The 22,191-nt window shown below is 44.4% G+C and overlaps 1 protein-coding gene across 3 annotated transcripts in view; it reads right to left on the bottom strand.

Annotated features, from left to right (window-relative positions):
* The window catches only part of LOC306916195 (protein PHTF2), a 54,923-nt gene that overhangs the window by 4,250 nt on the left and 28,482 nt on the right, over positions 1-22,191 (bottom strand). Inside the window, exons 4-19 of one of the 3 annotated variants that reach the window (XM_079494004.1) lie at positions 17,706-17,767; positions 16,362-16,520; positions 14,963-15,134; positions 12,198-12,359; positions 8,235-8,499; positions 7,467-7,595; positions 7,148-7,307; positions 6,539-6,609; positions 5,887-6,012; positions 4,449-4,534; positions 3,847-4,045; positions 3,114-3,245; positions 2,423-2,509; positions 1,677-1,832; positions 1,404-1,499; positions 1,023-1,148 (exon numbers count right to left, since the gene is read on the bottom strand). In XM_079494004.1, the coding sequence (XP_079350130.1) occupies positions 1,023-1,148; positions 1,404-1,499; positions 1,677-1,832; positions 2,423-2,509; positions 3,114-3,245; positions 3,847-4,045; positions 4,449-4,534; positions 5,887-6,012; positions 6,539-6,609; positions 7,148-7,307; positions 7,467-7,595; positions 8,235-8,499; positions 12,198-12,359; positions 14,963-15,134; positions 16,362-16,520; positions 17,706-17,767 (2,188 nt within the window). Of the gene's footprint in view, positions 1-1,022; positions 1,149-1,403; positions 1,500-1,676; positions 1,833-2,422; positions 2,510-3,113; positions 3,246-3,846; positions 4,046-4,448; positions 4,535-5,886; positions 6,013-6,538; positions 6,610-7,147; positions 7,308-7,466; positions 7,596-8,234; positions 8,500-12,197; positions 12,360-14,962; positions 15,135-16,361; positions 16,521-17,705; positions 17,776-22,191 lie in introns of all 3 variants that reach the window. The other 2 variants (XM_079494006.1, XM_079494005.1) reach the window with 2 other exon arrangements.

The raw sequence follows: 22,191 nt of genomic DNA, 5'->3' as shown, positions 1-22,191 counted from the left end.
AGAGAGAGAGAGAGAGGACAGACAGACAGACAGACAGACAGACAGACAGACAGACAGACAGACAGACAGACACAACTGAGAATAGGTGAGTTAATTTCCTTTGTAGACATCACAGTGGAGAAAAAAATCAATCTGGTGAGAAGGTCGAAAGGAAGCTCTGTTCACTTCACAAACACGTTGGTCGACAGCGTTTGACCAAAGAAAGAATCGCCAGTAGAACCCATGGATTAAAGCAAAATAAAATCTCACGACTGAAAATGTTTGCAGTACTAAATGTGAGACAGCATGAAAGGAGCCCAGCCGCCCACACTAGCCCTGATTCCTAAACAAACACAATATGTAAAATGATGATGTTTTAGTAATATTGTCCCTGCTGTCAACCAGGTGAAAGAAATCACAGATTGAAGGCTTTAACGAAGGCTTTAATTGAAGGCTTCCATACGAGATATCCGACCGAAACCATTACAGATTTCATGGAAGATGCTTCAGATTCAGAACATATTGCTACTGTAGTTTGACCACATCAAATGCTCAAAAAGAATAACCGAAAATAGACAAACTGCAAGCTCTCAAAGCGCAACGCATTGAGAGAAGACATGATGACCGATGGCTTCTATGGAACCCAAAAGACGGAAATCAGTCGTGGCGACAACTTTAACCCATTCTGGGCGGGAACCCCTTTTGGTGTTTTAAGCATTATTTTATGCTTTAGCAGATCTACAAGTTCATATCTTTGAATATATATTCTTTCAGAGCGAACGTTTTTAACTCAAATATTTGCGTTTGGAGGGGTCCCTGGAACTACATATTTTCAGATGGGGGGTCTGCGGCAAAATACATATAATTCTAAGGGGCCTTGGCATGAAATAGTTTGAGAACCACTGACATAGAAACATAGGTTTTTCAAGAAAACTGTCAGGATTTAGAAGACATTTGTAGAATCTTTTCTCAGGTCTAAATGGGTTAATCCATGAGAACCGAGAAACTAAACGAACGGCGGCGAGAAGGCGTTTCTCTCTGACCTTGAGGTTGAATCCCAGCAGGTCTGAAATGACCCCCGACACGGCAGACAGGATGACCACCTGGGTGATGTTGTAGAGCAGAGGGTTCATGGTCAGACCGTACAGCCTGAACGGAAGGTCCAGCTCCTAGAGAGAGAGAGAGAGAGAGAGAGAGAGAGAGAGAGACACAGACATTAGATGATCAGTGAGAGAGAGACACCCAGACACATGATCAGTGAGAGAGAGACACCCAGACACAGGGGTGGGTTCAATTAATCCATATGGCAGTAATCGTATGACTTCGTGTGGTATTCCTTGCCGATAATCGTATCGTACCATATCGATACAACGCTCACAACGTGACGCGTTGTGAGCTTGTAGAGTTCTGTGCACCGTGCGTACCTTCAGTAGTTTCGTAGCCAGTTTTAAGACGTTGTTCACCAGAGTCAACTCCTCTTTCTTGTTTGGTTTCTTCTCCATCTTTAGATACAGATTAATCTGAGACACACACACACAAAATATACAATTATCATCGATGAAAATGTATTCCAAATTATATTTGATCTGAAAAACCCAGAAAAAAATGATCAAAACTGATGTTGAACTGTGTGTGTGTGTGTGTGTGTGTGTGCATATGTGTGCGTGCGTGCGTGTATGTGTGTGCGCGCAGTGCACCTGCTCTGTCAGCAGAATAGAGGTGTTGCTGTATTTCTTGCTGGTCTCAGATCCCAGCGTGACGAAGCGCAGCAGGAACAGAGACAGACTGGAGCACCAGATCAACAACTCCCAGTTGTAGTGACTGGACAGGAAGGTCTCATGGACATGAAGCAACTGGACAGAGAGAGAGAGAGAGAGATAATAATAATGATGACTTCATGATAATCTTACATTACAATAAATGCACCACATCTCTGTACGTGTGTGTGCACACGTCTGTAATCCACGTAACTCGAGAACCGTTCGCCCCACCGACTTCACATTTGACACACGCGTTTCACACCCCCACACTTAGTGCAGTGCCCGGCCTTCGGTCGGTCAGATACACGGTTGTCCAGAACCGCCACAAAAGGCTCTGCCAGTGGAGCGAAAACTAAATTAAAACCAAGCCATGATAATGACTAAAACTGTAACCAAATATACTGACAATTTCGTCAACAAATGAAAACTAGACAAAACTGCTTGAAAGGGACTAGTGGAGAAGAGATCATTTTATGATTAGTTTGTAGATCGCCAAATCAGGCATTACGACGCCTCCAAGTCCAAGGCTCACCAGAATGCCTTTTTGGTGACAAAATCAAACCGTAGATTTAGTCGACTAAAACTAAACTAACACTAAAACATTTCTGATGACTAAAATGTGACTAAAACTAAATGGAATTTCAGTGAAACGACTATGACTAAAACTAAGTCCAAACGGTTACCTGTGCACAGCAGATGAAGACCACAGACAGAGTGAGGAGGAAGGCAGACGACACGATGACGTCAACCGAACGCTGAGGACCTCGTCTCTGTAGTACACACACACACACACACACACACACACACACACACACACACACACACACACACACACACACACACACACACACACACACACACACACACACACACACACACACACACACACACACACACACACAAAGTCAAACAACATTAAAGTCATTCAACTAAAAATGTATGTACAACTGTTATCTGTATGTAGTTAAAGGTAGCGTAAGTGATATTGTTTTTGGTTAAAACAAAAAGGTTTTATTTATGTTAAAAAGGTTAAATCTGATAGTAATCACTGTTATAGACTTATAGAGTGTTTGTTCAGTAACAGGGGTCTCCCTGTCTCTCCAGCAGTTTAATAAACAGAAAATAAATTTTTCAGGTAGGTGACAACCTTTTCAGCCAATCAGAAGAGAGTAGCCATGCATTTATATGTTCCAGTTCCAATAGTGTCTGCTCATTTATTTGTGTCAACATCACTTTCTGTTTAATAAAAACAGAAAGTGCATTTGAAAGAAGGCATTTGTAGAATAGTCCTCAGGCTTAAATGGGTTAACCAGAGAACTGTTTGTATTGTAAATGTTTGTCATTTTGTGGTGAGTGTCCGAGGAGGTCACCTACCTTGAGGTAGGATCGCAGTGAGAGCCACATCTTGATGTTCTGGACTTTCTTCAGCCTGAAGTGAGGAACCTCCGACTTCCTGGCTCTGCGGGCGGAGGTCAGGTGACCAAACAGCTTGGCAAACAGCAACCTCTGAAAACGCACACACACAACGGACATTATGAATAAAAATTACATTTCCGTTTACCTTTTAGGCTTTGTAATAAGAAAGTGCACAGGGCAGATAATATGAAAGTTAACTGAAATATACCAAGATTATTTTTAAATAGCAGAAATAGCTGATCTACATGCTCACAACGCGTCACTTGTAAGTTTGTAGGTCTGCTACATTTTTCAACATGGACACGATTGTGACGATTGTGACAAAACAATGGACCTATAGCTAAGCCCCTCCCCAAACTGCTATGGTCCAATCACAGCTAAGCATAACATGGGTTAGACAAACCTCTCCACCAATAGTTTTCCTATATGATAAAACATTGTTTTAAAAAAGAAATGCCACGCACATATTTTTCCAGTGCATACGGCAGGCCTTGTTGACGGATTTGGAAGAGATTTTGAGCGTCTGGTTCCAAAAAGTAACCAGTATTTAATGTGTAAAATCCATAATATTTACATTGGAATGAATGAGCCCGGCAGGAAAGTGTCCAAGTGGGAGTGTCTAAGTGGGAGAGGCCGGGTCTTAGCTATAGGTGAATTGCGATTAGACGATGGCGTAATAACTGAGCCTCACCTGTTTGTAGGTCCTCTCTGCCACGCTCAGCAGGAAGAAGAACAGCCATATGAGACACACTCGTACCAGGAAGCTCAGCGTCACCACGGCAACCACCGTGGGCGTGTTCGAACCCGGCGCGCCCCCCAGCGCCACCGCCAGAAGATCATTGGCCGACAGAGAGGTCAGCTGATCCGTCGAGTCGTGGTACTGAGCCAGCCTGAACCAATCAAGACGATTCGTTTTTAAAATTTGTTAGTACATCATGGAACACGAGCGAGACGAGTGAAATGCTTTGGTTTCGTTCCTCAACAATAATAAATTAAATAAATAATTAAGACTAACAACAAGTAGTAATGTAAGAAATAGCTACAATTTACATTGTATATACATTTAGAATAAAACGTTCGCAACACGAGGTGGTGTCTCTCGCTGCTCGAGTTGGCTTGAGACGGCACCCCTCCATTACGGTTAATGGGGATGATTTCAGTGTAATATGTACGTGTTTTGGGGTTTTCTAGTAGTGTATGTACGGAATTGCCAAAGCGTGTGATTTCACCATGTTAGGGTGAGATGAGGTTGCATATTAATAAGGCTGTCAGGAGAGCGGCTGGTGTGTTTACCTGTAAGCGAACGGCGTCAGGCCGAGAGTGACTGAAACCACGTTACCAAACATCTGATACCCAATACCTGGAGTAAAGAGGTTCACCTGGAGAGGGAGAGAGAGAGAGAGAGAGAGAGAGAGAGAGAGAGAGAGAGAGAGAGAGAGAGAGAGAGAGAGAGAGAGAGAATAATAATGATGACTTCATGAAGCTCCTCATATCATATTCCTTCTACTCACTCTGTTCATAATCAGACATGCAAAATTAAATCTCACGACTGAAACATGCTGTCCTAACGTGCCATTTGTGACACACTGTTTCCTAAACAATTAAGCCAATATGTAAAATGATGAGGTTTTAGTTTGTTCCTGCTGTCCTACATAGTGCCAACCAGGTGAAGAAAGGGTTTAACCTTCAGCTTTCATGAAATATCCCGAGACAATTAGGATTTATGGAAGATGCTTCCGAACATGTTGCTAGTTTGACCACATCAAATGCTCTAATCTTAACTCATTTACCACCATCTCAGGAACTCAGATTGCCAGCCGTTCACTTCAATGTGAAGTAGTTTGAAAGCTGATTTACCAGGAGTAAATCGAGTCAGAAAGTGAAAATCTGCTACGTGTCCCACAAATCTTATTAAATTCACCCAAAACAGACATTTTGTAAGCGAGGATCATATCGTTTAGAGAAATTTGCCGCAAATCAAGCCAAAAAGAAGAATCCAAGTTATTACGATTCAAATAAACTGCGTTCCCATAGCATAAGCCAGCGGAAATTTTATTTCTGTTTTTTTCCGGGGGTTTTTTCACCGCACCGCTACTGGAGTGTTGAGCGCGTACAGGACATAGTTGTGAACCGTAAACAATTGACATTACAAAAGTCGTCAAAAGGCGATCTCGGCGCGGTGGGCGCTCGGACCAGATGGCGTGAAAAGGCGTGAATGGCAGTGGGTGAGTTTAAATATTGACTGAAAGTAGCCGATCTACAAGCTCTCAATGAGTCAAGAGCTTGTAGATCGGCTACTTTCGGCTATATTCGCTGCGCAACATGCTTCCTTCCATAGAAGACATGATTGGCTTCTATGGAATACAAGACTGAAATCAGTCGTGGCGACTGAGAACTTTTATCAATGTCTAATCATGTGATCTTATGTACTCACTCTGTTCATGATCATGTGATCTTATGTACTCACTCTGTTCATGATCATGTGATCTTATGTACTCACTCTGTTCATGATCATGTGATCTTATGTACTCACTCTGTTCATGATCATGTGATCTTATGTACTCACTCTGTTCATGATCATGTGATCTTATGTACTCACTCTGTTCATGATCATGTGATCTTATGTACTCACTCTGTTCATGATCATGTGATCTTATGTACTCACTTTGTTCATGATCATGTGATCTTATGTACTCACTCTGTTCATGATCATGTGATCTTATGTACTCACTTTGTTCATGATCATGCCGCTGATCTCCAGGACAGACATGTCGGCCTTCTTGCACTCGTTTCCCTCCCAGACTATGGCGCTCACTCTCTCCAGGCCGGGGTTGGTGCTGTGGAGCCACACGTGACCCTGTACACACGCATGCACACACACACATTAAAACAACATGTTTGAGTTTCTGTGAATGTGTGTGTGTGTGTGTGTGTGTGTGTGTGTGTGTGTGTGTGTGTGTGTGTGGTGATGTGTTGAGCATGGAGTAGTGGGTTGGATACAGCAGATGTCCAGGTATTTCACACAGACAAAGATAAAGTCAATAAGCTGATTTATTTAGCAGCCAACTAATGGAGCATTGACCATATCAAGCCACAGGTCTCACGGCAGACCTGTATCAAACAGTACTAACATAATAATACAAAAGTGAACGGAGCCATACAGTCACTCTGTGCACCAACACAATATGGACATGTAGTGGAAGTGACTTCAGATCTTGTACACACAGCAATACAAAAAGGAGCAGTGCACCACCCTGTGGCACCAACCGGCACTGCATACTGACTGCTAAAGTGTGTGTGTGTGTGTGTGTGTGTGTGTGTGTGTGTGTGTGTGTGTGTGTGTGTGTGTGTGTGTGTGTGTGTGTGTGTGTGTGTGTACAGACCTGATGGAAGGGGTCATCTCGGTACTCCTTCTTGGTGGGGGCGCCCACGGGCCCAGCTCCCCCCTCCCCCTCTGTGGACGGACGGCGGACATTTGTGTTAATACCGCCGCCGTGACGACGACAATCATGATTACTGCATTCTAGTCTCTCTGTTGCCGAGTGTGTGGATCACATGAGACAAAAATGAGGGGCGCTCTTATCATCGTACATCATCATGACAAAACATGCCCGTTTGCTCGTCCACATTATGACGTAAATTCTCCATTCATTGTCAATGGGAATTTAACAAAAATACCGATTTGCTCAGACACATATGACATCAATTCTCCATTCATTGTCAATGGGAATTTAATGTTGGTGTAGGACAATTTTTTTTTAATATATATTCTTTCAGAGCGAACGTTTTTAACTCAAATCTTTGTCCCTGGAACAACATAATTTCAGATGGGGGTCGGCGGCCAATTACATATAATCTTTGGGGTCCTTGACATGAAATAGTTTGAGAAGCACTGAGACTATCATGATTTAGAAGACATTGCGTGGAATAGAGTTCAGGTCTAAATGCTTTAATGGCATATTGTATTGTGTTAACGACGTGCGCCACCTCACCTGTCTCGGAGGTGCAGGACGAGCGACACTCGGCACAGTGCAGGAAGTCCTCCCACAGCAGGTCCTCCGTCTCAGACTCGTGACGCGTGCTCTCATTAGAGTCCTGAGTCCTCAGGCTGGAGCAGCGAGAGCTGCAGCTGGTACCAGACTTAGGAACCTCCTAGAGAGAGAGAGACCGAGACAGAGAGAGAAAACCCGTTCATCGTGGACCCATGGATCGTCTACAAAGTAACAGTTTTTGTATTGACCTGTGCTTTTGTTTGAAATGTACCCTGTTCTGCATACTGTGAAATATGAATGTGTGTGCACGTGTGCCTACCTCCACAGCATAGTGTTTCTTGTAGGTGTGTGCGCTCTTGCGGTTGCGCAGTGTGCAGTCTGCCCTGCGGAGGGCGCTGTAGGACGCCTCTGGATCCTCCTCGCTGGACGCTTCGTCGGAAGCAGGCTCCTGATGCACGCACGCACACACACACACACACACACACACACACACACACACACACACACACACACACACACACACACACACACACACACACACACACACACACACACACACACACACACACACACACACACACACACACACACACACACACACACACACACACACACACACACACACAAAACTGGTTTAGCCAAAAACGAAGAGCAAACAATGTTTGTGTGTGCGTGCATGACATGTAGGCTATCATTATGGTGTGTAAATAAAATAAATGGAAAATGGTGCATATAGCGCTCTTATCCAAAGAGCATTACATTGATTGTGCATTCACACACACATTCATACACCGATGGCGGAGGAAACGATGCAAGGCACTAAACAGGCCCGGAAATTAAGATCTGACCCCCCCATGCCAAAGCGCCAGCACTCGCCCAGCAGGCTGCTGTCACCCAGGTGGATATGTTGATCTGACCCCCCCATTCCAAAGCGCCAGCGCTCGCCCATAGTCTGCTGTCACCCAGGCGGCTGCGTGCTCGCTTCTCGCCCTCAGGCGTCTTACTGGTGTGTATATGTAGGTTGTGTGTGCATGTATTCGTGTATGGTCATGTAGGTATGTGTGTGGTTTGGGTGTGTCTCTCTCACCTTGCTCCCAGGAGTCGGGATCATGCCAGTGCCGCGCGACGCATGCGTGTGAGCGTGCGCGTGTGTGTGCGGTGGGTGGGCTGCTGTGCCGTGGTGGCCGTAGCACGCGTCGTGATCGCCGGCTCTGATCAGCAGAGACTCGCAGAGCTTGTCGTGGAGTTGGAGCCCCTCCTCGCTGCTCCTATTGGTCACCCTGCCGTCCAATGACACGTAGCCGTTGTCCGTCTCCGTCGCCTTGTCGATGGACAGTTTGGACTTCTTGGATCTGGGGGGAGGGGGGGGGGGGGGGGGGGGTTAGAGAGAGATGCAGAGAGACAGAGTACCGGTAAGAAAGAAAAACAGACACAGAAAAACAGATGCGGGGGGAGAAAGTGACCAAAATGGCTAGGGTTAGATCCAGACAGACATGCAAGTTAAAAGGAGAGTTTCGCCCCAACCCGTTTTCTTACCATAATATGATGATGATAATCCATTCATCACTGGGAAATTAGCAAAGAATTAAATAAAACTCCATTCTAAGCGTTCCTCTGTGTTTTACCCACACAGGCCGGTCAAGCGCAAGATCTCTTCTTCGTGAAAATTATTATTTTTTTCTTTCCATCTGTTGTTGTTGTTGTGGGGAATAACTGCACAGAGTGTGGTGACTCTATCGCTTCCTGCTTATGCTGCACAGCGTTTGACCGCTTTGAGAACGCCTACCTTTCTTCGCCACTAACCAGGGGTTCATACATACATTATCATCAGAATTCAGTAAAGAAAAACAGGTAGTGCGGAACTCTCCTTTAACAAAACTAACCCAGGCTGCATTCAACGAGACACGACTCAGAGGAGCGAGCATGCAATACTTTTCGCGTTTGAGTAAGGACACGCTGCGATTGGCCGGTGCACTCGTGCAAGGACTGTGATTGGCCAGTAGCCACTTAGTTTGAGTGAGTGGCAGTGGGGGCTCTCGCCAAGAACATGATGTACTATTCTGTGCCTATCGTGTCGCAACTCCAACGCGGCGGAGTCGGCTCTAGTGAACTTCGCCATGTTTGACGCGGCAACCTGCGCGATTTGGCTCGCTCGTCAGTGTCTCCCCTCGCCGGTGTCTCCCTCCCCGGTGTCTCCCCTCCCCGGTGTCTCCCCTCGCCGGTGTCTGAATGAATGGATGGATACAACGCCTCGACGGAACGTTAGCAATGGAGCCATGATGATCAGGACCGACGAATGGAATGGACGATCCAACGAACAAGATTATTGTTGACGAGGTACCTCTGCAAAATCCCTCCATTTCATAGCAAACGGGATTCCCGTTTTATTTTGTACAAAAAAAAAAGAAACTAACCTGGGGTGTTCAACATTACAAACGATAAATTAAAAGTATTGAATTAAAACTACGTTTTTTAACTGAAAATTGACATTTGCACGAAAGGGGGCCAGAGGCCGAATCTGGGAACGCCTTCTAGGGCCTGCCCTATAAGGTTTCTGAAAACCTTCAAATTCGGATTCATTTTTTTTTTTTTAAAGTTATGTTGCTACATGTATGTAGCTGATGAGACACATAGAGCGCGCCGGCATCAAAAGTAGAACAACGTGTATAGGTTGCACCAGGTGTTAATGGGTTAAAGTATCTCAATAGAAATGTTCATTGAAAAGGAAAAAAACATTCTTTATATCAAAAGGTCCTGAATTTGAAATTACGGGTCACGTTTTCACCCTCTGAAGGCCTATTCATAGTCTGGATTTTCGGTGGTGAGGTGACCACCGGAGCTGAAATAACGTTGAGCAGTGGTGAGTAAATACAGAGAGAAGGGCTGGAGCGGTGGCGGTGGTTTGCTCTTCACGCGGCTCGTGACGTCATGTTGTAGTTCGGTGGTCACCTAAACTACCGAAAATCCAGACTATGTATGAGCCTTAATAGGACGTAAGCTTACTCTGCAGTGGAAAAAGGGGAGGGACATAGTCACCCTCCAATAGGATGTAAGCTTACTCTGCAGTGGAAAAAGGGGAGGGACATAGTCACCCTCCAATAGGATGTAAGCTTACTCTGCAGTGGAAAAAGGGGAGGGACATATACACCCTCCAATAGGATGTAAGCTTACTCTGCAGTGGAAAAAGGGGAGGGACATATACACCCTCCAATAGGATGTAAGCTTACTCTGCAGTGGAAAAAGGGGAGGGACATAATCACCCTCCAATAGGATGTAAGCTTACTCTGCAGTGGAAAAAGGGGAGGGACATATTCACCCTCCAATAGGACGTGAGCTTATTGTGCAGTGGAAAAGGGAGGGATGTTCATGTAGAGATGATGGTGCTTTCATGTGGATTCAGATATTCTGTACCGTGAACACACATTTCCGACCAGGAAGTGCCATATAAACATCTTAATCATGATCATGTTGGAGAAACTGGAATTGCAACACAAATTGGCCATGTTTAGTTCGGCCAATCACAAGAGACAAGAACATCGACGAATCACGTTAGATTAGGCTTTATTGAAACACGAAATGTGCTCGTTCAGTGGAAATTAGCAAATAGAAGTTGTTTTGGACATGTTAAATAATTATCTTCTTCTGACTCACCTAGGAATCAGCAACAGTAACCCGTAGGTACTGAATATGAGAGGCTGTACAATACATATGGCAGATAGCTAAATAGATAGCTAGATAGCCATCTTTCTTTGAATTGTCCAACCAATTAAAATGTGACCATCAACTAGTCGGCTGGCCAGGTTGTGACGTATTCCAGACTCGGAGAAAACCATGACATCACCTGAAAGCACCATACCTCCATGGCTTGAAAGCAGACTCGCTTTTGAATCAGGGTTGAGCTCAAAATCACTTTCAATTCATTCCGATTGGTCTGATTCAGGAAGCAATGTTCAAGTATTCCGCTCGACAAATGGTAACTCTTCACTCAAATACTCAGCGTCTATATATAGACAGTCTATATATATAGCTGTTGAAGTGACGTCAATTCAACGACTAATCTAAGCCTAGACCGCTAAAAAACGTTCACTTTTAGACCAGTCATAACCTGTTTTTAGGTGGCCATTTAGACGTATATGACGCCTAATAGCCCAAAAAAATGCTCAGTGGGATCTTTTTTGTTGAAACCACACTTTAAAGGAGCATTCAGTGATTTGGGTGATTTGGAAAAATACCAGGTCCACCCGGTAACAAGATCTGCACATGCACACGCTCTACAGTGGGGGAAGTACAACAGACCAACAGCATGTGCACCAAGGCCCGCCCCACTCGATCATGATTGGAGGAAGGCCCCTCTCATCCTGATTGGATGAAAGCTTTGCCACCCAAAGCCCAAACCGAAACTAGGGTTTTTTGACCCCAGGGGCTCACTGGGGACAGGGAGGAACTCCTTATATGGTCAGCACACTTTATAGTAGGGAGGATTATCCAAAAAATACGAAAAAATTAGTGATATTTGAATTAAGTGAAATCACTGAATATACCTTTAATAGCAGCCAATTTCAGACCGGACATAGAATTTCAAACTGGTTTGAAGCCAACCCTGGTTCATTGTCGACGCTATTATTACCACAGGCAGGAAAAGTGAAATACACACCCAGCTTTAGAGAAAACTGTAAAGGTAAGTGTGTTGTCCACAGGCAGGAGAAGGTCAAATACACACCCAGCTTTACAGAAAACTGTAAAGTTAAGTGTGTCGTCCACAGGCAGGAGAAGGTCAAATACACACCCAGCTTTACAGAAAACTGTAAAGTTAAGTGTGTTGTCCACAGGCAGGAGAAGGTCAAATACACACCCAGCTTTACAGAAAACTGTAAAGTTAAGTGTGTCGTCCACAGGGAGGAGAAGGTCAAATACACACCCAGCTTTACAGAAAACTGTAAAGTTAAGTGTGTCGTCCACAGGGAGGAGAAGGTCAAATACACACCCAGCTTTACAGAAAACTGTAAAGGTAAGTGTGTTGTCCACAGGGAGGAGAAGGTCAAATACACACCCAGCTTTACAGAAACCATGCCAGAGATCTTGGAAGAGAGACACCACGCCGTATGAGGGGCCGGCCGAGTGTGAGTGCGGCGCCCCCTCCTGTGTGTTATCGGTAGTGCTAGAACCGTCGCCTTCCCTATGCACATCCATCTGAGATGCCTTCCTCAACTTCCTTCAACCACAACAAGAAAGAGAAGAGGAGGAAGGAGGAGGAGGTGGGGGAGAGGAAAAAAAAGTGGAGAGAGAGACTTAGAGCTGCTATAAGCAATAATATGTCAAAGTTTTAATGACATTTTTTTATTTATTGTTTTTGGTATTCAGACAGCCAGCAATGGGTAAAACGCTCCCAAAAAATGTAGTCTCTGTGACACATCTAGGGGCCGCAATCTGCATTCAAAGATTTTCCGAGAAGCTTTGTCATTGGTCGATTTGCCCGTCTACTTCCTGATAGGTTAGTCATTTCGACCGGGTTTTTTTAACCAATGACAAGGCTTCTAGGAAAATCTTTGAATGCAGATTGTGGCCCCTAGATGCGTCACAGAGACTACATTTGTTTTGGGATCGTTGTACTCATTGCTGGCTGTCTGAATACCAAAAAATAATAAAAAAATGTAATTAAAATTTGGAGAAATAATGCTTATAGCAGCTTTAAGTCTAATTTATGCTTCATCGGACACCGGTGTCGCTCATCCAAAAAAAATCCAACAGATTTTCTAAGTGATTCTCAAGTGGTAAACCGCACGCAGCGTGTCGCTGGGAAATCTGTTATTTTCAAAACAGCGACACCGGCAGCATAGATTAGGCGTTTGAAGCAGCAGTGTAGGAAGAGAGGCCCCATCGAGGCTTTCTTTCTTTTCCCCCATTCACCATTTACAGTTGAATGGAGTGATGGAAGGACCAGAAGAAACGGAGACAGAAAGACACAGAAGTTCTGAAAACTCCTAGACAGTACTAGAAGAAGCTTTGTGTCTCTCTTTCTGCAACATTGCCTTATATGTGTGTGTCTCGGTGTGTGTGTGTGTGTGTGTGTGTGTGTGTGTGTGCGTGCATGCGTGTGTTTGTGTGCGTGCATGCGTGCGTGCAGCAGCGATGAATCGTCTTGACAGCTTTAGCATGTTTTTCTTTTAGCCCTCAGACCAAGCAGGTGCCAACAGCTTTCACAATGGGACACTTCAAACAGGGGTTTTTGAACAATCTTATATACTATAGAGACAGACATGATCACACACACACGCACACACACACACACACAGCACAGCACACGGACAAAGAACAAACAATGAATTCAGATAATCTACTGACATTTAGGACCTAAAATTAATTTGACAAAATGTACTTAGCAAAACACAATTTTTTTGGTGAGTGTGTTAGAGGGAAGTCTGGAGCTCTCTGGCGGAGCTGTTGCCCCCGCGACCCGACTACGGATAAGCGGTTGAAGATGGATGGATGGATGTTGTTAATACAATATATTATCTACAGTGGTTGGAGGTGGTCCCCCTATACTATCTCACTGACACACCTTGACAGTATCTAGGTTAGGACAGTGATTCCCAAAGTGGGGTCCCCAGGGGTCCTTGAGGGAGTTCCAGGGGGTCCCCAGCTAAACTATTATATGGTTAGGAACCAAATGGAACCTTATGGGTCTGCAACTCTGAGAGTAATTGCAACAATGTCCAAAATAACAGTAAAGGTTGTGGGTCCATTTGGTTCCATTTGTAGTTAAATTAAGTTAAATTAACATTGATTTTACAATATAAATTGGGGGTCCCCGAGATAGAAATGCCATTAAATCGGGGTCTGTAGACTAATGCATGTCAAAAACTGCGGGTCCTTAAAACGGGTTGAGAATCACTGCTAGAGGCGAGCCATAGAAATCTTCCCTTATGGGGCTTAGCCGCAGGCTAATTGATGTCAATTTGGGGGTCCTTGACATGAAAAGGTTTGGGAACCACAGCCCTAAGCGCCCTTAGGGTTGTTCCAGGGGATAAACACGCATGATTAGATAATGGCATCACAATTATTTTAGCCAGTTAAACGGATAAGACACTAGTGGCCCTATTTTCGTCACTGCCTTAACCCCTTATCGCTAAACCTCGTCTCCTTTTTCTTTTTCTTTTTTTTACTATTTTGAAGGAAAAAAAGTTTTGAATAGTTCAAATAGCCGATCTACAAGCTCACAACGTGTGGATGTAGAAAAAAAAAGGCTTAGAACTTTAGGCATAAGGAGTTAGGGCACTGGCCAAAATAGGGCCCCAAATGGGCCCACAAGCTTTACTGCAGTTTTGGACATTGTTGCAATTACTTCTCTCCGCCAGGAGAGGGAGACAATGTACAGTCACTCACAGAAAGCAGATGTTTTGAGGCTGTGTATTATGGTTCAGTTCACAGCCTTCTCATCTAGGGCTGAACCTGGGGAGAGCAACGGACTGACCTCATGCTTCCTTCCATGCATGAGGAGTCCAAACCGCTTCTTTTTACCTGACAGGGGGGGGGGGGGGGGGGGGGGTTCCCAGTTGGACGTAGCGTGTGGAAGGGACACGTTATTCCAACCAGTTTCCTTTCCCCTCCATCAGGTACCCAGGGTATGGGCGCTGATGACACGGGCTGAAACTATTTGTTGTTGCTATGCAACAATTGATTTGAATAATTGTTTTAGCGATGTGTCATGTAGAAAACGTATAAACATCCAACTAACACACTACTTCAGTGAATTCCTCCCCCCCCCCCCCCCCCCCACCACCCCCCAAACACACTCCCGCAGTCCTCAGGGCTTACCTGCGTCTCTTGCCCCCTCCCCCGCTGGACGTGGGTGGTTTGGGGGTCCTCGTGGAGACGATCTGACAGTGGACCGTCCCCAGCAGCAACATGAGCCAGACGCCTCCCAACACCTCGGTGGCCGGTATCCCATGATGCACTGGGAGAGAGTAGTACAGCCCCGCGGCCAACGCTGTGGGGGTGAGATGGAAGGAGAGCGGTGTTCATTTTGAACTAAAAAACGCCGGGACAACGCTCCACACACGTCCCAGACTCTTCTCCCTTCTGGCTCCAAAACTATAGACTTTACCATTTACAATTTAGGCATTTAGCAGACGCTCTTAATCCAGAGCGATTTACATTAAGCAAGAACAAAAACATGGCTATACATCATATACATAAAGACTAGTTATCATGAAACATACGTAAGCTACGATCATAACAGTGGAATATATCTATATAATGAAACTATGCATATATACTATATAGTGCTATGTCTACATAAAATGTAAAATAAAAGTTACATAAGTTGAGCCTTTGCATTCGCCTGTAAGGTCGTTGGGCTAGGGCTACAGCAAGTGCTATGGGCCAAGATGGTGTCTGAAGAGATGGGTTTTCTAACTGCGGCGGAAGCTTGGGAGTGAGTCTGCAGTTCTGATTGTAATTGGAACTTAAGTGCATTCCACAGTTTTGGAGCCAGAAGGGATAAGAGTTTCGGACGTGTGGAGCGTTGTCCCGGCGGAATGCACTTCCCATTGCAATCAAAACTGCAGACTCATTCCCAATCTTCCGCCATTGTCTGAAAACCCACCTCTTCAGACTCCACCTTAGCACTTGTCGTAGCACTTGTCGTAGCACTTGCTCTAGCCTTGATGACCTTACAGGCGTATGGAAAGGCTAAACTTAAGTAACTTAGATAGCATTGTATGTAGACATAGCACTCTATAGTGTATACGCATTGTTTCATTATATAGGTATATGGAAAACAGAGAGAGGGGGAGGGAGGGAGGGATGGAGTGAGAGAGACAGACAGATAGACAGACAGAGAGTGAGAGGTGGAAAGAGATAAGAGGGAGAGAGAGGGGGGAGTGGAGAGAGAGAGAGAGAGAGAGAGAGAGAGTGAGAGAGAGCGAGATTGTTTTTTCTGAGCTGGGAAAATGTCAACATGGGATAAGAGCATCTGGTGTACCGTGCGTATGTGCATGCGTGCACATTTACAAAAGAAAACAAAACGGGCACATTCTGTGCTCTCACCAACTTTATATTTCAACATTCTCTCTCCGTCGGTCACACACACACACACACACACACACACACACACACACACACACACACACACACACACACACACACACACACACACACACACACACACACACACACACACACACACACACACACACACACACACACACAGTACCTTGCAGCAGATAGAGGGTGAGCAGCAGCAGGAAGATGGTTCTGGAGGTGACCTGGATCCACCATCGGTAGAAGAAAGGGAACAGAACCACCCTGACGATGCCCTTCCGGGTCAGCGAGGTCCACGGGCTCTCTGGCTTCGCCTTGGCGAACGCAGAGCCTGTCCATTGATTCAATGAATAGTTTAGTACAGTGGTTCCCAAACCTTTTCATGTCAAGGACCCCCAAATTGACACTAATTAGCCCGCGGACGCCAATAAGAGAAGATTTGTACGGCTCTAGCAGTGATTCTCAAACCTGTTTAATTTCAAGGACCCCCAGTTTGACGTCACATGCATTAGTCTACGGACCCCCATTAAATGGCATTTCTATCTCATGGGACCCCCAATTTATATTGTAAAAGCAATTCATTAAGTAATTTAACTCTGAAAGTGTACAAAATGGAACCAAATGTGTACACTCTCAGAGTTACAGACCCGTAAGGGTCCATTTGGTTCCAAACTGGTTTATTAGACAGAATGTATAAACAGCAACAGAATACAGTCAAACACTCGGTCCAAAAGGGATAGCACCAAAAGGTCCTTGCGGTCTTGTTTCTATTCAATGCAATCAGATAAGACCGTTTGCATGTAAGGGCTGTCAAGGCCAGAAAGTGTGGGGGGGGGGGTTTGCCACTCAGTAGGCGATGCGTGCCCGCATAACTTCCGGGTATGATGATGATGTCACGTCACGTGCATACCCTCCATTACATTATCGTCTAATCACAATTATTTCAGGTAATGGCAATAATTTTGTCATAATCATGTCCATGTTCATACATAAAAAAGTGTCTACAACGCGTCATTCGTGACATGTAAGCTTGTAGATCAGCCATTTCCGCTATTTTTTGAGTGGTGTAAACCACTCCTACAACTGGCTTTTGTGTGCAGAAAAAAATGAGCATGGTTGCTATGTTCAAAATAATTTCTGACGTAATTAAATCACACCCGGGTGAACTGGATGACCGTAGCAACCATGGTCATTTTTTCTGCACAAAAAAAGCCAGTTGTGAAATCACATCCGGGTGTGATTTCATTACGTCAGATCAGAGCTGATCAGGCTATATAATACCTTACCTTATATAATACCTCACATCGGACGTCAGACATTACGTCAGACCACAGCTGATCATGCTATATAAAACCGTACACCACTCAGTTCACACGGGTGTGATTTTTTTGGTATAAAAGTATATAATGTATGAAAAAAATGGCAGTAACACATTGAGCCTGGACAGACATGAGGACATAAGTGGTGACACACACACGCACGCACACACAAACACACACAGACACTCTTTACCCACCTCTAACCAGGTCCACATCTATGAGGTCTGATTTGACGTGACCCGTCTTCTTTGGTTTATTTCTCAAACCCTGAAGAGAGAGAGAGAGAGAGAAAGAGTTAGACTAGCAGGGAGAGAGAGAGAGAGAGAGAGAGAGAGAGGGATAGATGGAGATACATGGTAACTGCACAGCATGGGGGCGGGGCTACTCGTGCGTGTTATGCCCTCAAGCACACGTGTGCGGGCGCGCGCGCACACGTGTGCGGGCGCGCGCGCACAGCCGTTTCTATGCGGTACTGATCTAGTACAGGTGTGTCTAACACAGGAAGCTTGGACGAAATTGATACATGCTCTGTGTAACTACCACTCTGCAAGGGTTAATATACAGGAAACATTTGGCACGGGAATCAAGATACCATTTTATCTCAAAAAGCATGTGTCGCTTGCTTTCAATAAAATATGTCACGTATTTCAGTCAAACGATTTGCTCTCGGTTGCACAATACAGACATAAACCCCCCCCCCCCCCCCCCCCCCCCGCTATACCACGTTTACAGACGAAAACTCACACTCCAATCACTCTTCATACAAACCGCGCGCGCACGCGCACATGCACGCGCACGCACACGGACACGCACACGCACACACACACACGTAAAAAACAGTGCCCAATGAGCTGTGAGCTTGTAGATCGGCTAAAATCAGGCGTGACGACACCATCAAGGCCCGCCAACACGCATTATAGTCGACAAAATAAACTGTAGATTTAGTCGACTAACATCTTGTGATATTTAGTCGACAAAAACTAGAATAACACTAAAACATGTCTGATGACTAAAATGTAAGTAAAACTAAATGGAATTTTATTCAAAAGAGTTCAAAATGTTGCTGTCAAAATGAACACGGTTGGCGTGTGAACTATCTGTGTTCATGAGCCTGGCAATAACACACCTGTAGCACCCTGGTTTCCTCTGTTCCAAGGGATACTTCCTCCTTTGTTATCTAGGTGAGACTGTGTGTGTGTGTGTGCGTGCGTGCGTGCGTGCGTGCGTGCGTGCGTGCGTGCGTGCGTGCGTGCGTGCGAGCGATTGTACATTGCATGCCTGGCGTGTGTGATTAGGATTAACAATAACCAGACTATCGACCGCGGTGAGACGGATACCTTTAATGAACCTTGTGCGTTTTGACATGCTACAAAGTGTTTGTTCTTCTGACTCATGGTCTGTTGAAAGGCTTGTTGTGACTGAGCGAAGTCAAATAACTTAAAGGACATTAAGAGGGATGTTGAAGAGACTGGAGTGTGGCTATGCTATGCTAACAGCACAAGGGGAGCTGATTGGCGCCTGATTGGCCCGCACCAATATTGACACACTGGCCAATCGTGATTGAGCTTATCAGTGAATGGTCCGATATGGAGGCTGTTATCTGTTAATGACACACTGACCGACTCAACCAATACCGATTCACGCACACGCTCTGAACAAATGGCGGAACAGCAGTCTCAAAATGATTTGTATACGTGAAAACAGATTGGTATTACTCGTACAGGTCATTCGTAACAAACAGTTTGTAAGTGTAATTCAGATTTATGCGTTATACGTATTGTCAGATTTGTAACTTATAATAACAAATTGCACTTTACAAGTACAACTCTGATTTACACGCACAGACTGTTACGCCTCTACGAGTAGGTTTCAATTCGTTTTTTAGGGACACAAATAATTTTGAGTCTGTTCTGTGTGTGTGTGTGTGTGTGTGTGTGTGTGTGTGTGTGTGTGTGTGTGTGTGTGTGTGTGTGTGTGTGTGTGTGTGTGTGTGTGTGTGTGTGTGTGTGTGTTTGTGCATGTAGTCTTCATCCAAACACTCTAATCTGACTCAAAACCATTGTTCTGCAGACCAGCGTCAACTGGACCGTGGAGCAGGTGGTCATATTATGGGCCACTGGTGTTTTTGGGGGGAGGGTTTGAACCCTAGGTGGTCTCTCAGTGGATTCCCATCCTGCCTTCGCTTTGTGTGTGTACAAAATATTACACCTGCATCAGTGTTGATTCCGTCGGAGAAACGATAACGTGTGTGTGTGTGTGTGTGTGTGTGTGCGTGCGCGCACGTGCGTGCGTGTCTGCTCTGACCAACTTCCTCCAGGATTTTATGGCTATCTAAGCGCCCTTTTCTAGTCCGTTTGTGTGAAATAGTTTAAGGATGGTTCACTACTAGCTTCCTGGCTGCCACAACCATAGACAAAGCAAAAACATCTCATAACCTGGAAGGCAAGTCAACCCAGTATACAGTATATATATAACATTGTTAAGTTTTGGTCACATTTTATTTGGAGTCTTCTGAAATGTTTTACCTTTAGTTTAGTTTCAATAACACTGTCACTATGGCTATACAGTATAGCCTATATAATCTCTTATCTTTATAGCCATCTTCATAGACAGGGGGGGTAAATAATTCCCTGAACTCCTTAAAGGAGCATTCAGTGATTTGGGTGATTTGGAAAACCACCCAGTCCGCCCTGGTAACAAAATGTGCACATGCACGCTCTACAGTGGGGGGAAGTGCAACAGGCCAACAGCATGTGCACCAAGGCCCGCCCCCACTCGATCATAATTGGAGGAAGGCCCCTCTCATCCTGATTGGATGAAGGCTTTGCCACCCGCCACCTAAACTGAAACTAGGGTTTTTTGACCCCAGGGGCTCACTGGGGACAGGGAGGAACTCCTTATATGGTCAGCACACTCTATAGTAGGGAGGATTATCCAGTGATATTTGAATTAAGTCAAATCACTGAATATACCTTTAATTACTCTGGCTTCCTTGTACTACTATCATTGATCTAGGAACTGACACTTGTCTTGCACTACCAAGCTGCATTCCTTGGCACTTTGCCATGACACATTATAGTCTGACGTAACAATCCATTGTGCCTTAGACTAGTGTAGAGACACAGAATGCTTAACGCCGGTGTGGATATCAGAGGGGGGAAATAAAAAGAGTATGTTGGCAGCTGAGGGCAGTTAAGAGTGAGTGCCAAGGCCAAATACCTAATATAATATAAAAACACTACTATCATGATGTCATTACAAAGAGAGGACAAACAAATGGCGGTAGTTGCCTGTCACCGTCAGCAGGTGGCGTCTGAATAGTGTGTCAATGTTTGACTGTTAGTTAGGCCAGTAAATCTAAGATTTGAGCCAAAAGAAATGGCAAAAGTAATCGTTCAATGTTTAATATCCAAATAACAAAAATAGAGTATTATATACATTGTGGATCATGGGGGTTTCAGGTGTTGAAAGTTGGAGTACCATTAAAAACCTATAAGGCAAAAAAAGAAATCTAATTTTAATTATGCTTTAAGAAAAGAAATTCATTGCAGGTGATTTGGAGTGTTTTGGAGTTTGGAAGTGCTCGTTGTATATCACTCAGTGGCCCAGGCGCACCACCTGTTTTGAATGTGCACATAATGCAGGAGGCAGCAGGAGGTAACTTATAACGAGTGCTTCCAAACTGCAATGTTGGTGAGTTTGACGTTGTTTAATACAATTAGATAAGATTAAAAAAAAATAGGAATTTTAAAAAATCCAAAAAGGTAGCACATCTAAAAAGAGGTTGCGCATCAGCAATGGTTTTCACTTTTCAGTGGAGTGCTAAACCCAAATCCAGTATACATAAAGAAAATAGGAATTTAAAAATATTCCAAAAATAAATGGCAGACAAAGTACTGACATTTCCATTTCTTTATTGGCACACACCACAGTGTTCACCACAGTGTTTGGCAAAACAGTCTTCTCTGTTAGAGCCTCCCATCACTGGAACAGTCTCCCTACAGAAGTAAGAGAGACCTCCAACTATTTGACCTTCAAATGTAACCTGAAGAGGTGGCTAAAAACAAATCAAATCTGTAATCATGAGTAACTATCAGCACTATTTAGTATTCATCACCGGTGTCATTTTTCACTTCACTTTGCAGTTGCTCTGTCCCCTGTACCATGTTGATCTGTTCCTGTATTGTACTGTATTGTATTGTGTTTTTGTATGGATATAGTGTTGGGTGCTTGCACATATGCACACATGGCATCAACGCATGGTGTTGTGTGCTGGCACACTATACACTCTGTCTTTCTTTTACCTGTATTGTATTGCATTGTATTGTATTGTACTGTATGTGTCATTGTATGTTTAGTTTAACTACCATTTTAAGAGCCTGATCAGGGACTACAGATGTAAATTAGCTTATGGCTAACTCTGGCACATTTACATGGAAGTGAAAACTGAAATGTTGATTAATGAGCATTGTCCCTGTCAAATAAATAAAATTAATAAATACATAAATCATGCCTTCATCATGAAGGCTCATAGCCGAAACGCGTAAGCGTTCCTTTTTGGTGTGTGCCAATAAAGAAATGGAAATGTCAGTACTTTGTCCACCATTTATTTCATTTTTTGATGTGCTACCTTTTTGAAAGATTTTTTAAATTCCTATTTTTTTTATGTATACTGGATTTGGG

Source organism: Electrona antarctica (genome assembly GCF_951216825.1).
Source record: "Electrona antarctica genome assembly, chromosome: 23".
Classification (NCBI taxonomy): domain Eukaryota; kingdom Metazoa; phylum Chordata; class Actinopteri; order Myctophiformes; family Myctophidae; genus Electrona; species Electrona antarctica.
Note: the sequence above shows the minus strand (reverse complement) of the source record. Positions and strands in the feature narration are given on the sequence as shown.